Source organism: Ceratotherium simum, chromosome 15 (assembly GCF_057802395.1).
Source record: "Ceratotherium simum simum isolate JZ-2026a chromosome 15, ASM5780239v1, whole genome shotgun sequence".
NCBI lineage: Eukaryota > Metazoa > Chordata > Mammalia > Perissodactyla > Rhinocerotidae > Ceratotherium > Ceratotherium simum.
Genome location: NC_141914.1, coordinates 5,110,964 through 5,127,061, shown reverse-complemented (window position 1 = coordinate 5,127,061; position 16,098 = coordinate 5,110,964). Strand labels below are relative to the sequence as shown.

Sequence of the window (16,098 nt, the reverse complement as noted above, 5' to 3'; positions counted from 1 at the left end):
TGCAAAGCACTATGCTAAGTGCTACATCAGGTAGCTCATAGTAAGAAGTTTAGAATTGACTGACGTAACAATGGTAAGCAATAGCAAGCCATAGTTAAGTGTTTTCACCTATCCTTTATGATGCCAAAGAGTGTCCCACGTGAAAAGGAAACCCTTTTCTTATAAGGGCAGAGACTCTCTACTTAAGCAGAAATAAAAACATCTCCAATCTTGTACATGTATATTTATTTATGGGCTAAAGAAAAACTATTTCGGGCCGGCCCTGTGGCTTGGTGGTTAAGTGCGCGCGCTGCGATGCTGGTGGCCCGGGTTCGGATCCCGGGTGCGCATCGAGGCGCCACTTCTCCGTTCATCCTGAGGCCGAGTCCCACATACAGCAACTAGAAGGATGTGCAGCTACGACACACAACTATCCACTGGGGCTTTGGGGGGAAAAATAAAATAAATAAAATCTTAAAAAAAAAAAAAAAAAGAAAAACTATTTCTTCTCTTACTTTAAAAAAAAATTTTAATCAGCATTTATACTAACCAGATCTGAATCTAAATGGAAAGCAGTCGATAAATGCCCAGCATTATACTGTTCCGCAGGACGGCAATCCACCACAAAGAACCGGACTCCTTCCTAAGAGGGAAACAACAAGACACACTGGAATTTGCCATGAGGGTCACATTTTACACAATATAATATTAAGAATTAACCAAAGGAGGGGGAACAGGTTTATAAAAAAGTGGATCTCACACAGAATTAGGAGGACCCAATCAGTACAGACACAAGAAAATAATTTTAATCTTTTTAATCAAAATCATAAATAAATTTTACTCATTTTAAGCAGTTAAAACATTTTGTAAAGACTGTTCTTGACTAGAATGTCTTAAAACGCATAGCAGGAGAAAGTCAGTTTGAGCTGTAAAACTAATTATATTGGAATTTAAGAATTTAATGTGTATCATGTTAAACACTTTTTAAAAAACTATATAGTTATAAACACATCTCTAGATACAATTCCTATTTCTGCAAGTCCACAAACTTATCAGCAATTCAGTTCACATAAGAACTAAACATCTTTGGGGCTGAGAGGAGGTTCTGCAATGCCAGTTTGAACTGAAGAAGTTCACATGGGTCTCTTTAAACTGGATTATATGTTTTCGTTTGTTTTTTAATAATAATTCTAATAAGAAAAACATATAAAATGCTTGTTTTAAAAAGATCTATTGTAAAAGGCCTGTCTTTCTATGTCCATTCCTCTTCCTCCATCTTGGAAATACACCCCACTTTCCACATGCACACACCCGTGGTTGACTGCTGCACTACTAGTAATAAAGAACATACGCTGGGGCCGGCCAAGTGGCGCAGTGGCTATGTTCACATGCTCCGCTTCGGCGGCCTGGGGTTCATGGGTTCAGATCCCAGGTGTGCACCTACACCGCTCATCAAGCCATGCTGTGGCAGCATCCCACATACAAAATAGAGGAAGACTGGCACAGATGTTAGCTCAGGGCCAATCTTCCTCACCAAAAATAAATAAATAAAATAAAGAACATATATTGAAAAAACTGGCTCATTAGATTTCCATGAAGATAGTAATAGACAGATAATTATGGTATATCCTCAATTCTCCTTTGTTAATGCTTTATGGCATTAAACCATGTAATTCAATTAGCTGTATAACTACCCAGAATTTAACTGTTAAATGCTATATTCACCCTTTTAAGTACTTTATACAACATTCAGTTGCTTTGCTAAAAATATTTTTAAAAGATTTGGCAATTTAAAAAATTGGTGTCATAAATAATTAATCATTGACAACTGAAATAACATACAGGCTGGCAGTTTAAAAGCAGGCATATAGGGGCCAGCCTTGTGGCCTAGTGGTTAAGTTTGTCATGCTCTGCTTTGGTGGCCTGGGTTTGCTTCCCAGGTGTGGACCTACAAAACTTGTAGACCATGCTGTGGCAGCAACCTACATACAAAATAGAGGAAGACTGGCACAGATGTTAGCTCTGTGGGCAAATCTTCCTCAGCAAAAAAAAAGGCATCTGGACAAAAAATTTAACAAATTAATCATTCAATCAAGAAAAGTAAAATAGGGGGCCAGCCCCGTGGCTTAGCGGTTAAGTACGCGCTCTGCTGCTGGCGGCCCGGGTTCGGATCCCAGGCGCGCACTGACGCACCGCTTCTCCAGCCATGCTGAGGCTGCATCCCACATACAGCAACTGGAGGGATGTGCAGCTATGACACGCAACTATCTACTGGGGCTTTAGGGGGAAAATAAATAAATAAATAAAATAAAAAAAAAAAAAAAGAAAGAAAAGAAAAGTAAAATAGGGCCAGCCCTGTGGCGTAGCAGTTAAGTTCATACACTCTGCTTTGGTGGCCCGGAGTTCACAGGTTCAGATCCTGGGCATGGACCTATGCACTGCTTATCAAGCCATGCTGTGGCAGCGTCTCATATAAAGTAGAGGAAGATGGGCACAGATGTTAGCCCAGGGCCAATCTTCCTCAGCGAAAAAGAGGAGGATTGGCAATAGATGTTAGCGCAGGGCTAATCTTCCTCAAAAAAAAAAAAAAGTAAAATAGCCACATTGTTGTAGTATATTAGTTTTGTGGGAATCAACAAACAGGGAGGAAATGTTGGTTCCTTGCATTTAAAGGGGACAGTCCTCTGACAGACTGTGGGTTTTCTTTACTTACCCCATGAAGCTGATTTGCTTGAAGAATCTCTGACACCGAGATGGCCAGACAAAGAGCCTGGCTCAGATTTGCATCATCGTCCTTAATCCCCAACAAAGCACTACCAAATAGATGATGATTATCCTGTTTGAAGAGAAATTTTAAAAACATTATGAAGAAAAAACAAAATCAAACTTTCTTCCTAAAATATTTTAATAAACCATGATAAAAGGTAAAATAATTATATAACATCCTTGAGTCATGTGATTTTTAAAACTTATTGTCGTATTATCTCAAATCTTACAGGCTAAAAGCTACAAAAAGGCTACACACAAAGATCCTGTCAGAGTTCACACAAAATGAAAGACTAAGAAAAAATAACACATTCTACACAGATATTTTCTATACCATCATCTATAGTTAAATATGAAATTTTAAAAATGGTTACTCAGAAGTTTTCATATTTTAATATAAATACGAAAACAAAAATATGGCATAAATTATGTAATACACTGATCTATAGCCTGCTCTAATAAGCAACTACTAGTGCAGATTATTTACTGTGACTAAAGAATAAAAGCTGTTCCTCTTACAAGACTGAAAAGAAAAGAATCAGATTCTTTTTCATCCAGTATCCTAAACGACTATCCCACCATCCGACTCACTCAACATCGTTGGGAACTGAGGTGGTCTACATAAGGCAATTATGAAAATAGCTGAAATTAGTCCCTAGAAATAAATCTTTTTTAATTAATTCGTTTCGAGGGAAATGTTCTTAAAAGGTTTCCCTTATCTGCCTTCTGAAACACCCTATACTGAACATAATTCAACCTCATCGTGCTGTTTCAATGACATGATAACTACCAACTAGCAATTATTATGGTAGAATGCCTTAAAAGAAAAAAAAAAAGACAATAATGCTCTCATGGGCTCCTGCGGTCACAGACAGACCTGTTGACTTCACGTTTTTTTTTTTTTTTTAATAATTTTATTTATTTATTTATTTTTTCCCCCCAAAGCCCCAGTAGATAGTTGTATGTCATAGTTGCACATCCTTCTAGTTGCTGTATGTGGGACGTGGCCTCAGCATAGCCGGAGAAGCGGTGCATCGGTACGCGCCCGGGATCCGAACCCGGGCCGCCAGCAGCGGAGCGCGCACACCTAACCGCTAAGCCACCGGGCCGGCCCAACCTGCTGACTTTATCAGTGGGACTCTGTGCCTCCTCCACTGTTAGCTTTTGCGTCTTGGAGGTTTATTTCCTGGGAGTTCACATTACTCACTTCTAATCTGGTGTCCTTTCTCTTGAAAGGACTTGTCTGGTCTGAGAAAGGTTCTAAATCTCTATGAGGCTAAGTGACCCATTTTTGTTTACAAGACAGCTCTGCATCATTAAAGTTGTAAAACCCAGATAAAGAAGGCATAATTATACATCCTCCATCAGATTTTTGTATTAAAATTTTTAAAGTCAAGAAAGCACTTATTTAAGAAATATCTCAATTTTCTCATGATCAGAAATAACTAATAATCAGAGTAGAGGTGAAATGGTTCCTAGCATATTTGTATACTATCTTTTTAAATCTGTCTGTTCCTCCACTAGGGAGAGTATTTACAGTGAAAAATCACACAAAACTGCAACACATAAAAAGCAGAAAAGAATGACAACTTAAGAGTATTTTAACTGAAATGCAACATAAACAATAAAACAATGTACAAAATGTGAAATACTGGTTAGTCATTTCTTGTCTTATACCTTCCTAAATGAAGCTGGTGTTTTACTGCAATAATACTGGGCCAGAGAGAAAAGGTCTTCTATATCTTCTAGATTCAAACTGGATGGTGTATTTTCCAAGAACTCTGAAATAGGATTACAGATATGACAACATTTAAAAAGTTGTTTGCAAAGAATACAATAATGAACATTATTTATGTATCAAAGCTGGAATATCTTCAACATAATAAAAACCATACAAATGCAATCTCAACAGTGATGCCTTTAAACCTGCTTGGGGCTGGGGCCAGCCCAGTGGCACAGCGGTTAAGTTTGCGTATTCCACTTCAGCAGCCCAGGGTTCACTGGTTCGGATCCTGGGCATGGACCTACTCAGTGTTCATCAAGCCATGCTGAGGTGGTGTCCTACAAAGAAGAACTAGAAAGACCTACAACTAGGATATACAACTATGTACTGGGGCTTTGGGGAGAAAAAAGAAAAAACAGGAAGATTGGCAAAAGATGTTAGCTCAGAGCCAATCTTCCTTCAAAAAAAAGAAAAAAAAAGCTACTTGGGGAGAAGCGGATTTCCCAAAGGAGCTGAAACTGTTATCAAAATTCTGCTGTTAGTTAATGATGGTGCCAGGCAATCAAATCAAATTCATCAGCCTTGATGGGAATACTGTGATTTACTAAACAAGCATATATTAAGTGCCAGGGTCCCTGGAAATAAAAAACGACTAAGAAATAATTCCTGACTTAAGGAACTTGGTCTTGTGCGAGAAACGTAAAAATGAATCATTATAATGTAGTGAGACAAACGCTACAATACAGATAGTACCAAGCGCCAGGCAGTACAGAGAGGAAGTGACTAGATCTGCGTGGGGCTGAAGAGGGGGGATCCCAAAACGAGAATCACAGTTTCACAACAGAGACATTTAGGAAAGCTAAGTTTCAAAGGTAGATTAAGGAGGAGGGACAGGAAGAGGAGAGAGAGAGCAGGGCATGTTATTTGAACAAAGAAACAGTATATGGAAAGGAATGGAAAGAGTGAAAAAACATGAAGGAATGAATGAGGATGGCAAAATCAGGAGAAAATAGTCGGTAAGGTTATACCTGGATAGTGTGTGAGAGGTGAATGGAACCTCAGGGTTCTTCTAGACTAATCTCCTAAATGTATAGATGAGGAAACTGAGTTTCAGAAAATTACATGACTTGACATGTTTTCTCTGCATTAAATGATACTTACGGACAACGTCTTCTTTGCTGTCCGACTCCTGTGCTAAAATAACTTCTCTGTAAAAGAGAATCACATGGTTTTGAGTTAAATACTAACAGATCACCCTGAGAACAGAGAGGAGAAAAATCTAACCAACTTGATACTTACTTGGCATTAACAAGGATTATTAACATTAAGAAATAAATAAAAAATGGATCTGCTTGTTGTAGATATCCATCCCATATGGCCTGAGTGACTTCAACGGAACAGTAACATGCAAAAAGGCTTCCAAGCTGTAATCAGGAAATGAAATGAGAGACATAAACCACCGGAAATAACTTGTTCTTTTAAAAGCATTAAAACAAATGCATAAGTAACATTACATCAAATTTTCTGCACCTGATATCTAACGTGTACCTTAATTTTACTGTATATAAACCAAAGGCAGATGTGGATTCAAGGCCCAACGAAGCCAGTTACTAGCTGTGTGACTTCTGGCATGTCATTTAACCTCTAAAGCTTCCATTTCTACTTCTATTTAAAAAAACAAAGGAATACTACTACCCATCTTCTACCATTGTTGTAAAGAGAAACAGAAATAACCTAGACTATCTAAAGTAACTAGCACATATCTGCCATAGCATAATAACTAGCATAATTACCCACGAGCTCTATAAGGGTAACTAGCATAATTATTACAGTATTTAACTTATAAGGTAATTTTGAGTATTAAATGTGGTAATTTAAGAGCACCTAATAAAATTTTAATGACAATATAAAGGTGAACGGCTTTCTATTTGAAATAAAAGAGTTGTTCATCTGTAAGTTTCTGTCAAGCCCAATTGTGTTTTAAGTTGCATGAATTCATTGATATTTTGAGGTCATTCAATTTTCATTAGATACAGAAACAATTCCATCTAGAGGTTTAAATTTAAAATATTTTTAAAGGCTAAAGGGAGCTAATGGGAACACACACATTTAGTGTCTATTTTGTGCCAGGTACTAAACTATTGTTATAGATCTTTAATTAAATATCTTGTATTTAAATATTCTCACAACAGGCCTTCAACATAGACATTTTTCTTCCCATTTTATAGGTGAGGAAATAGACTTGTATTAAATAACTTTCTCAAGCTCACAGAGCTAGTAAGTGTTGGTGTTTGGACAAAAAAAAAAGGCCTGAGACTCCACAGCCCATGTAACTGCCATTACACTTGACCACAAAGCTTTTAAAAGTACCTAATGCTACTACTGTTTTTTGTTGTTGTTTAAAAAATTACTATTACAAATACAGAAGATGCAAATACAAACAGAATAGCAGTTTGTGGTCATCATTAAACTCTCTTAGCTAAATTAAAGCTACCACTGCATTGCTCACAGTTATGGGTTCTCAAGGTTTAGGAATTAGTTTTCACTGTTTTATCTCATGATTAAAAAAAAAAAAGACTCCATTACATAGACATGATACTAGCAGCAAGAATGAACTATTTGGGGCATCAACTGAAGAGAAATCCGTTGTTTTAGTACTCAGTTAAAATCTGCTACCAGCACTGAGTACTAACTCAGAGTTCTGGCAACAGATATGGCATTTCCTAGGCATGATGTGACCAGAGAGACCTCTACTGAGCATTAGAATGCTTCAAAGAAATAGTTTCTTACTTTAACACAAATAAGTAGATTTACAGAAACATATGAATCTCAGAGAAACCACAATTTTATATGTATTTTATTATTTTAACTCAAAGTGACAAGACTATAGCCAAGAGGGAACTAAAGAGTAGGCTGCTACAGTCTGAGATTTAGTACGCCAGAGCTGAAACCAGTCAGGATTCTCTAATTACCATTTTCTGATTGTTTACTCATCCCATCACCCTCTGAGATAGGTACTATTATTATTCCCATTTTACAGATGAAGCAATTGAAGCTTAGAGGCTAAGTGTCTTAAATCACACAGTAAGTGGCAGAGATGGGATTCTTTCTGAAGAAAAGTTAGGTAAGATATGATCAAGGAATATGTTTAATTGTTGAATATATATTATTCCAGCACCCAATCATTGTCTTAGAAAGATCTTCAAGTTAACCTGGAAGAGCGGTTCTCAAGGTGTGGTCTGAGGAGCCCTGGAAGTCCCCAAGGGTATTTACAGAGGAGTCTGTGAGGTTGAACTATTTTTAAAATAATACTTAAGACTTCATTTGCCTTTTTCAGACTCATTCTCTCACAAATAAACAATGGAATTTTCCAAAGGCTACATGAATTGTGGTATCATCACAGATTGAATAAAGAAGCAGATATGACAATCTACCTTTCTGTGATCTAGCCAAATGTTAATAAGATTTGTAAAAATATAAGACAATGCCACCATTCTAATTTTCTTTTGGAAAATATAGTTATTATTCATTTTAAAAAACAGGCTATTTATGTTAACATGTAATGGACTTATCATTACTTCTAAATGAATTAATGAATGAATATGTAAAATTTCTTAGTTTTAATTTCTAACCAACATAATCCATATAAACTATGCATCCTCACTAAATGTTGTATAAGAGGTCCTGAGACCAAAAGATTTGAGAACCACTGACCTAGAATAAAACTTCCCATTGAAAATACAAATATAGAATGACAGAGCACTGAGATGTACTTTATATTCTTTTATATTGATCATTTGATAAGCTTAAGTCATTTTCCTCACAACTGGATATCAATTCTTATACACACCATCAACAATTAAATCACACAAAGTTTTAAAGTGAACTGATATATATATTTACATATATTACATATATGTAATACATATTATATAGATGTAAATATGTCACATATATTTACATATATATATGTCAAACAACAAAAGGCTTAACTTCATATTAAATAATCTGAGCTGACAGAAGCAAAAAGCAAAAAAAACTATTTCTGAAGCGCCAATAATTTTACTCCTTTGGTTTAAGGAGTAATAGTCTATAATTTAGTACTTTGCTTTCTCTTTCTTGGGGAAAAAACCCTAACTCTAGTTTTACAGAAAGCTATTTTTCATTAAGTGTTCCTACTTTCACTTTATTACCCAGTTGAGTGCATAGGAGTCTGGAGTAATTTTCTTTGTATCAAGCAAAGAACAAAGCTCAGGCTCATGGTATTGGATGAGTAATCGGAAAAGATGAAATGGTCTCCCCTTCAGGGAACAATCCCTAAAAGACAAGAGAAGCAAGATTTCTTGCATTAATAGGTGAGAAATGATCCTATCAATAACCAATCCTCCTGCAACACCCACCTCCTCTCCCACCTTCAGAACACCTGAACACCACAGCATTCACAGCAAGCCTGCCTGATACAACCAGGGAGCTCTCTTGCTAATACCTAATACACCTGACTTGTCAGAAAGTTTGTAGAGAAATCTAAGGAGATTCTCTCCAGGTGAACCCAGGATGCACTCAAGCAAAAGGACTATAGGGACCACTGAAAATGGCAGGTCCACTTAGGTTATTTTGATAAGTTTTTGATCCCAAAAGAAGGACTGAGAGTCCTGAAGAAGTCCAGCCCCCTTCCTCCCTGCTAAATAAGAGGAAACTCGCAGGAAGGCTTTGAGTTAGCTCTGCAGTTAATGTACTCAATCAGGAATGTCCTTCAGCACAGGTACATGTCTGAAATGGCCACAGGGGAACATGTCAAAATAGTGGATCCAGAGCTAATTTGTTGAAGTGGCCTGGGGACCAGGTGCTCAGAGTGAATTCCAGGAGAAGCCACACACTCACCTTATTGAATAACCGGACTACTACTTGCCTTGTTCCCTTGTGTTTAATGAATCAGTAAAAACGTACACAGTTCAAAGTACAGGCCATCATAATAAAAGTCAATATTCATTGAGGAAATATCCTGTGCCAGACACTGTAATAGGCACTTTACAAAGTTATCTCATTTTTATCTTCACAAGCAACCCTATAAAATAGATACTACTGTTATCCCCAGTTTACAGATGAGAAAACTGAGGGTTAGTTGTGGTCCAGTAACTCACCCAAGGTCACAAAGCTAAGACGTGATGGAGCTAAGATTTGTACACAGAAACTGGGCTTTAAACCATTTGTTGTTGCTAGTGCTGTTGAATCGTTCTGACTCCTAGCGCCCTGTGGACAGCAGAGGGAACCTGCCTGGTCTTTCTGCACCATCTTCTCCCCTTCCGGTACTGTAGCAGACAATGCTCCACTGCTATTCCTAGAGTTTTCATGGCCAGTGTTTTCAAAAATGGGTGGTCAGGTCCTTTTTCCTAGTCCGTCTTAGTCTAGAAGCTCTGGTGAAACCTGTCCACCATGGGCGACCCTGCTGGTATTTGAAATCCCAGTGGCATAGCTTTCAGCATCACAGCAACACACAGCCACTATTATGAGCACCGACAGACAGGTGGTGGAGTTCCTTGACTGGAAACAAACCTGGGACGTGGTGGTAAGAGTGCCAGATCTTAACCACTAGACCACCAGGCCCAGCAGAAGAGAAAGTCTGGCTATGCCATACTACCTTTCCATACATATAATTTGATATGTCAACAAGTGATATTTTGGTAGCGGTACGGTCTCTAAAAAAGCAAACTGTAAGGAACTGAAATAAGGTAGAAGGCTTCCTGTAAAAACGTTAATGAAATGAATGTTATAGTTTTTACATAATAGCAGTGATAAAGAATCTTTTGAAATGCTATTCAAGTGGGAATGATGAAAAATAATTTCTACAAAACCAAGATCTGAGGTCAATGGCAGGATGTGGTACGACCGTCTATCATTTTTTGATACTGCAGAAGACGGAAAGTTTTGTAGAGAAGGCCCTAGGTTGGTAATTCAGATGCCCAGAGACAGAACTGGATTCATAATGGCAAGATCACCTCCCTCCTTAGTCTGAATACTTCCCCCATTCCATAAATGCAAGGCAACAGACTGCTAAGGCAAAACACAGAAACAGGCAATGAGTAGAGCAGAAACGTAAATTATAGGAACAACTGCCTAGTTTGTGGTCTTATCTTCAGAAAAAGGGGGACATTGCAGGGAGTCTGCCATTGCAACAGCATCTATTCATTTAATAGCTGTGTACTGCAAAGTTACTCTCCATGCAAGGCACTTTGCTTGACAGAATTCTAACCATGGTAGATGTGAACCTGTAAGAAGAAGATATATTATAATAAAGTTCTTCTAGCAGCATTTTGTGGGGTTGTGTTCTATCCAGGGCCATTAAGGCTGACCCTGGCTGGAATACTGCGTTACATGTGTAATTCACGGAAACAGTAACTGGAGGAACCTGACAAGACAGTGTGTTACATAGCTCAACGTAAAACCCCCTGCCTCTACTACTATCACCACCAACATTCCAGAAAGCTAGAACATCATGTCCCTTGCTATTACTAGTTCTGTTACACCAAGAGGTGGTAAAATATAAGCTAAAATATAAGCAGTTGACAGACTTAGTATAAGAGAATGACTCCCAAATATGAATTCCAGTCTCAGCTCTACCATGACCTTAGCCCTGTCTCCTGGGATCTCTGGGTCTATTTTCCTTTCATGAGACACTACGGCCTCAGGGTAGCACAGAGGTTCTCCACTCTAGTGTACATCAGAACCACTTGGGGTTTTTAAAAAATATCTACGCCTAGGCTCTACCTAGTCCTAGGTAACTTGAAATTTCAAGGACTAGTATGTTTTAAAAATTCTTTGGCCCAACAGATATTTCTCCATAGAAGATATACAAATTGCCACTAAGTACATGAAAAGATGCTCAACATCATTACCTGTCAGGGAAACACAAATCAAAACCATAATGAGATACCACTTTATACTCATTAATCTGGCTATAATAAAAAATATAATGAGGAGGACGTGGAACTGGGATCTTCTTCACTGCTAGTAGGAATGTAAAACGGTGCAGTTGTGGAAAAGTCTGGCAACTCTTCAAAAGGTTAAACGTAGAGTTACCATATGACCCAGCAATTCCACTCCTAGGTACGTACTCAAGAGAAATGAAATATATGTCCACACTAAAACTTGTACATAAATGTTCATAGCAGCATTACTCATAATAGTTAAAAAGTGAAAACAATCCAAATGTCCATCAACTGTTGAATGAGTAAATAAAATGTGGTATATGCATACAATGAAATATGACTCAGCAATAAGAAGAAATGAAATAATGATATATGCTACAGTATGGATGAATCTTTAAAACATTATGCTAAGTGAAATAAGATAGTCACAAAAGACCACATATTTTATGATTCTATTAATACGAAATGTCCTGAATAGGCAAATCCATAGAGACAGAAAGAAGATTAGTGGTTGCCTAGGGCTGAGAGCGTTGGGGGAAAATGGAGAGTTGACTACTAATGGGTACGGAGTTTCTTTTGGGGGTGAAGAAAATGTTCTAAAAACGATTGTGGTTATGGTTGCACAACTCTGTGACTATACTAAAAACCACTGAATTGTACATTCTAAATGGATGAATTGTATGATACGTGAATGATACCTTAAGCTACTGAAGAAAAAGAAAAAAAGAAAAAGTTCTTTAGTTGATTCTAACAAGGAACCAGGGTGGAGAACCATATTAGTTAAAGCACAGTGTCCATCCAAACCTAGGTGCAAATCCTGACTCAGCCACACACCAGAAGCGTAATCCTAGATATTTAATCTCTCTCTTACTTTGCCTCAGTTTCTGCAGTTGTAAATCAGAGACACCTACCTTATAGTGATCACTGTTTAAATGAGAAAATACACAAAGCACCTACACCTAGTAGAGTGTGTTATCACACAGAAAGTGGTAAAAAATGGTAGTCATTGAACTACCAAGCTCTAGAATAGCGGGTCTCTACCTTGGCTGCACACCGCAATCAACTGAGAAGCTCTAAACAAACACTGATGCCTGGATGCACTCCTCAGAGGTTTGACAGGGATGCAAACAGGTATCAGGGTTTTTAAGAGATCCCCCAGTGATTCCAACGTGCATCCAAACCACTAGTCTAGATCATGTCCAAAGTTCCTTTTGGCTCTAATATCCTGACTACCTGATCCATAGCACCAGGAACTACAAGAACTCCTTTTGGCCTCATAAGTGCCATCCTTGCCACTCCCCCACCACCACCACAACTACCTACACATCTGTCTAGTCTCAACTTAAGTGTCACTTGCCCAGGGAAGCCGTCCCTGACCTCCAGGGCAAGTCAGGTCGCCCCCATTCTGCATTCCCATAGCACTCTATAATGCACCTTCCTAACGCTCAGCACGTTGCTAGTGACTTGTTCACCAGCTGTATTTCTAGGGTTACATTCCAAGCTGTAACTCCAGCACCTCACTTAAGGTAGCACTCCAAAATTTTTACTTTTCACTTAAACCCTATAACGTTATTTTTATTTTATAGGTAAAGAAATTAAAATAGAATACCACCGAAAAAGTATGAAGAGTTATGCTGCACATATAAACTCTAGAAGCACAAATCCTTAACTAAAGAATCCTTTAAAAAATGTTTATAACCACAAAAATAATATCAAATAACAATGATTCAAACAGCCTTAAAAATTATTTGAACTTTTTACTTTACCACCAAATTACATCTAATAACTTAAGTTCAAAGCAAACTAGACCTTTATTCATTTTTAAAACTGTAATAACTAAATCATATTTTACCTGGGAATGTACTTATTCATGATAGCATAAAAGGAGTTGTATAAATCGCTGCGTGGCAGTTGAAGATGCACCAACGGTTTGAGTAGATGTATCCAGCTAAGGGACGTGCTATATTTAATGTTACGTGATTTACAATAAAAGGTAATTACAGATTCAATATCCAAAAGTAATTCTGCTGCCTTCTCTTCTGGCACTGAAAGCTGGTCTAGAAAATAAGTGTCAAAATAAAGTTACCAAGGGTCTGTTAGAGGCTCAGTTACTGGACATAACACTTGTTTACAAACATACAACACTCAGTGCATTTAGAGCACGTCAAGAGCAAAACAAAACTACATGAAAGCACATTTTTCCTTATACTTACTCAGTATTTACTAGTTATTCAGTATTTACTAACTTAATAATACTTGACCTATATATATGTTAAACATAAGAATGGACAATCTGAAGTAGAGGGGCAGGAAAGGTAGGCATAACCTAAATTCCTGGAAAGCAAAACAGTATTTTCTAAACAGCAGATTATCATCTACCCCATGATGGGCAGCTACCACTACAGCTTTGTCAGAGGGGAGGGAAAGTGATTCATTCTCCACCACCAAATGCCCTTTCCTCTGCCCACACCAGCAGTAACATTTCCGTTGTGATTAGCACACAAAAGCCGATCTAATCAAGAATTTCCCTAAAATATGATGGAAAGAAAAACAAAAAGACACTAATGGACTATAGATGAATTAAGAAGAGAAATATAAACTAAATTAATTTAATCTTGAAAAAGATCTTGTGGGGTGACTAGAAATCTATTCACTCATGATTTACAACAGTTTTTGTATAGCAGATCAAGACCTATGATTTACAGATAAACTTTTGAAACACAGCCCTCTTTGAGGACTGTATACAATCAAACAGGTCTTTAATTATACAAAGAACAATTTTAAAATTGCAACAAAACTATAAAGGTACTTGAATATTGAACATATGAGGCAAAAGAAACACTAAAAATTGGGCTTTCTCAAAATATTAGACCTTATTTCATAAGAATTTCAAAAGAAAAGTTCTAAAACTATTTACTAGCCCTGTACAAATTCAATATATGCAAAATTATAACAAGGTAATTCTACTAAAGAGTGACTCCTCCACCAAAAATTATTTCCAAAATTCTTCACTGCTTGAAAACAATTATTAAACTTACCAATAAACTCTAGACAATCTTTGTGAAGAGTGTTCTGTTCTGGCAGGTCTAAAATACCATCCCACGATGCCAAACTATCGCCTTTTCCTGCAACATTTAGAGCAATCTGGAAGAAAGATTAAAAAAAAGCAACTAGCTTCATATGTTATTTCTCATTCTTGGAAAATATGCTGTAATAATGGAAAGTCCTACATTTAGGAATAAAAATGCATACATCAAATATTACAAAGTAACATATCCACACTCCACCAAATGCTAACCCCTTAGTCATATCACAATGAACCAATGCAATTATTTTAAATCCTCTTCCATTAAATTTTACTACTTCATGTCAATCCAGTGAACATAATGAACTACACAAAATATTTACATAATTACATACATAAATTTATTTCAGGCCAACATTATTGATCACTATAGACTGTATGTTTGCATCCCCCTCAAAATTCGTATGTTGAAACCTAATCCCCAAAGTGATGGTATTAGGAGGCAGGTCCTTTGGGAGGTGATTAGGTGGTGAGGGTGGAGCCCTCACAAGTGGGATTAGTGCCCTTATAAAAGAGACCCCAGAGAGCTCCCTCAGCCCTTCTGCCGTTATGAGGACACATTAAGGAATTAACATAATACCTTAAGATTAATGGTATTACGGTTATTTTAAAAGTCTTTATAATTTACACTTTCATACTAAAGTATTTTAGTGTGCTACCAAGGATTTACTTTACAATAATCCAGTGGGTGGGGTGGGGTGGAAAGGATGGGAATACTAATCAAACAAGATCAGGCAAACGCTGATAACAGTTAAAGCTAATGAACATAGGCTTTCATTATACAACTCTCTCTACTTTTATATGTGTTTTAAATTTCTATAATAAAACATTCAGAATGCTATGTACAGTTATTCCATTTCTGTTACATATATATGTGCAGAGGGGAAAAAAAGTAAAAAGATATACATCAAGACATTATTATGTGTTTTACCTATAGATAGATAACAGAAGATTTTTATCTCATCTTTTGCTTATATATGTTTTAACAAAGATAAGTATTTCTTTTGTAATCAAAACAAAATCTTAATTTAAAATTAAAAATTGATAATACAAATGCACAGGAGACCAGTTAAAGAGGAAAATAAAGCAAAGGAGGGGCCACCCCATGGCTTAGTAGTTAAGTGCGCGCGCTCCGCTGCTGGCGGCCTGGGTTCGGATCCCGGGCACGCACTGACGCACCGCTTCTCTGGCCATGCTGAGGCCGCGTCCCACATACAGCAACTAGAAGGATGTGCAACTATGACAGACAACTATCTACTGGGGCTTTGGGGGGAAAAAAAATAAATAAATAAAATCTTAAAAAAAAAAAAAGAAAATAAAGCAAAGGAAAATCTCCTGTAATTCAAACACCCAGAGACCTAGCCCCACTCCCCACCCACACCTTTTTTCAACATAGCTAAGATCATCCCATACCTGCAACTATATATCCTATTTTATTCAATGGTTGCATTTTCCCATTTCATTAAACAATCTTCACAAATGTCTTGTAGCTTAATAGCTACAAGAGAAAATATTACCTTTCAAACCTAAATGGTTAAACATACCAAACACTACAGAAACATACATTTTAGTAAGTTGTTCTGTTTGATAAATTTTCCAGATGTGGCATGCTCATAAGA

General features: G+C 37.2%; 1 protein-coding gene across 3 annotated transcripts in view; it reads right to left on the bottom strand.

Annotated features, from left to right (window-relative positions):
* TBC1D23 (TBC1 domain family member 23) overlaps nucleotides 1-16,098 on the bottom strand; it is a 54,684-nt gene that overhangs the window by 21,298 nt on the left and 17,288 nt on the right. For all 3 annotated transcript variants that reach the window (XM_004439951.3, XM_087439501.1, XM_087439502.1), the window contains exons 3-10: nucleotides 14,433-14,538; nucleotides 13,247-13,451; nucleotides 8,662-8,785; nucleotides 5,768-5,892; nucleotides 5,630-5,676; nucleotides 4,423-4,526; nucleotides 2,693-2,815; nucleotides 530-622 (exon numbers count right to left, since the gene is read on the bottom strand). In XM_004439951.3, coding sequence (XP_004440008.2) covers nucleotides 530-622; nucleotides 2,693-2,815; nucleotides 4,423-4,526; nucleotides 5,630-5,676; nucleotides 5,768-5,892; nucleotides 8,662-8,785; nucleotides 13,247-13,451; nucleotides 14,433-14,538 — 927 coding nt within the window. The remainder of the gene's footprint in view (nucleotides 1-529; nucleotides 623-2,692; nucleotides 2,816-4,422; nucleotides 4,527-5,629; nucleotides 5,677-5,767; nucleotides 5,893-8,661; nucleotides 8,786-13,246; nucleotides 13,452-14,432; nucleotides 14,539-16,098) is intronic.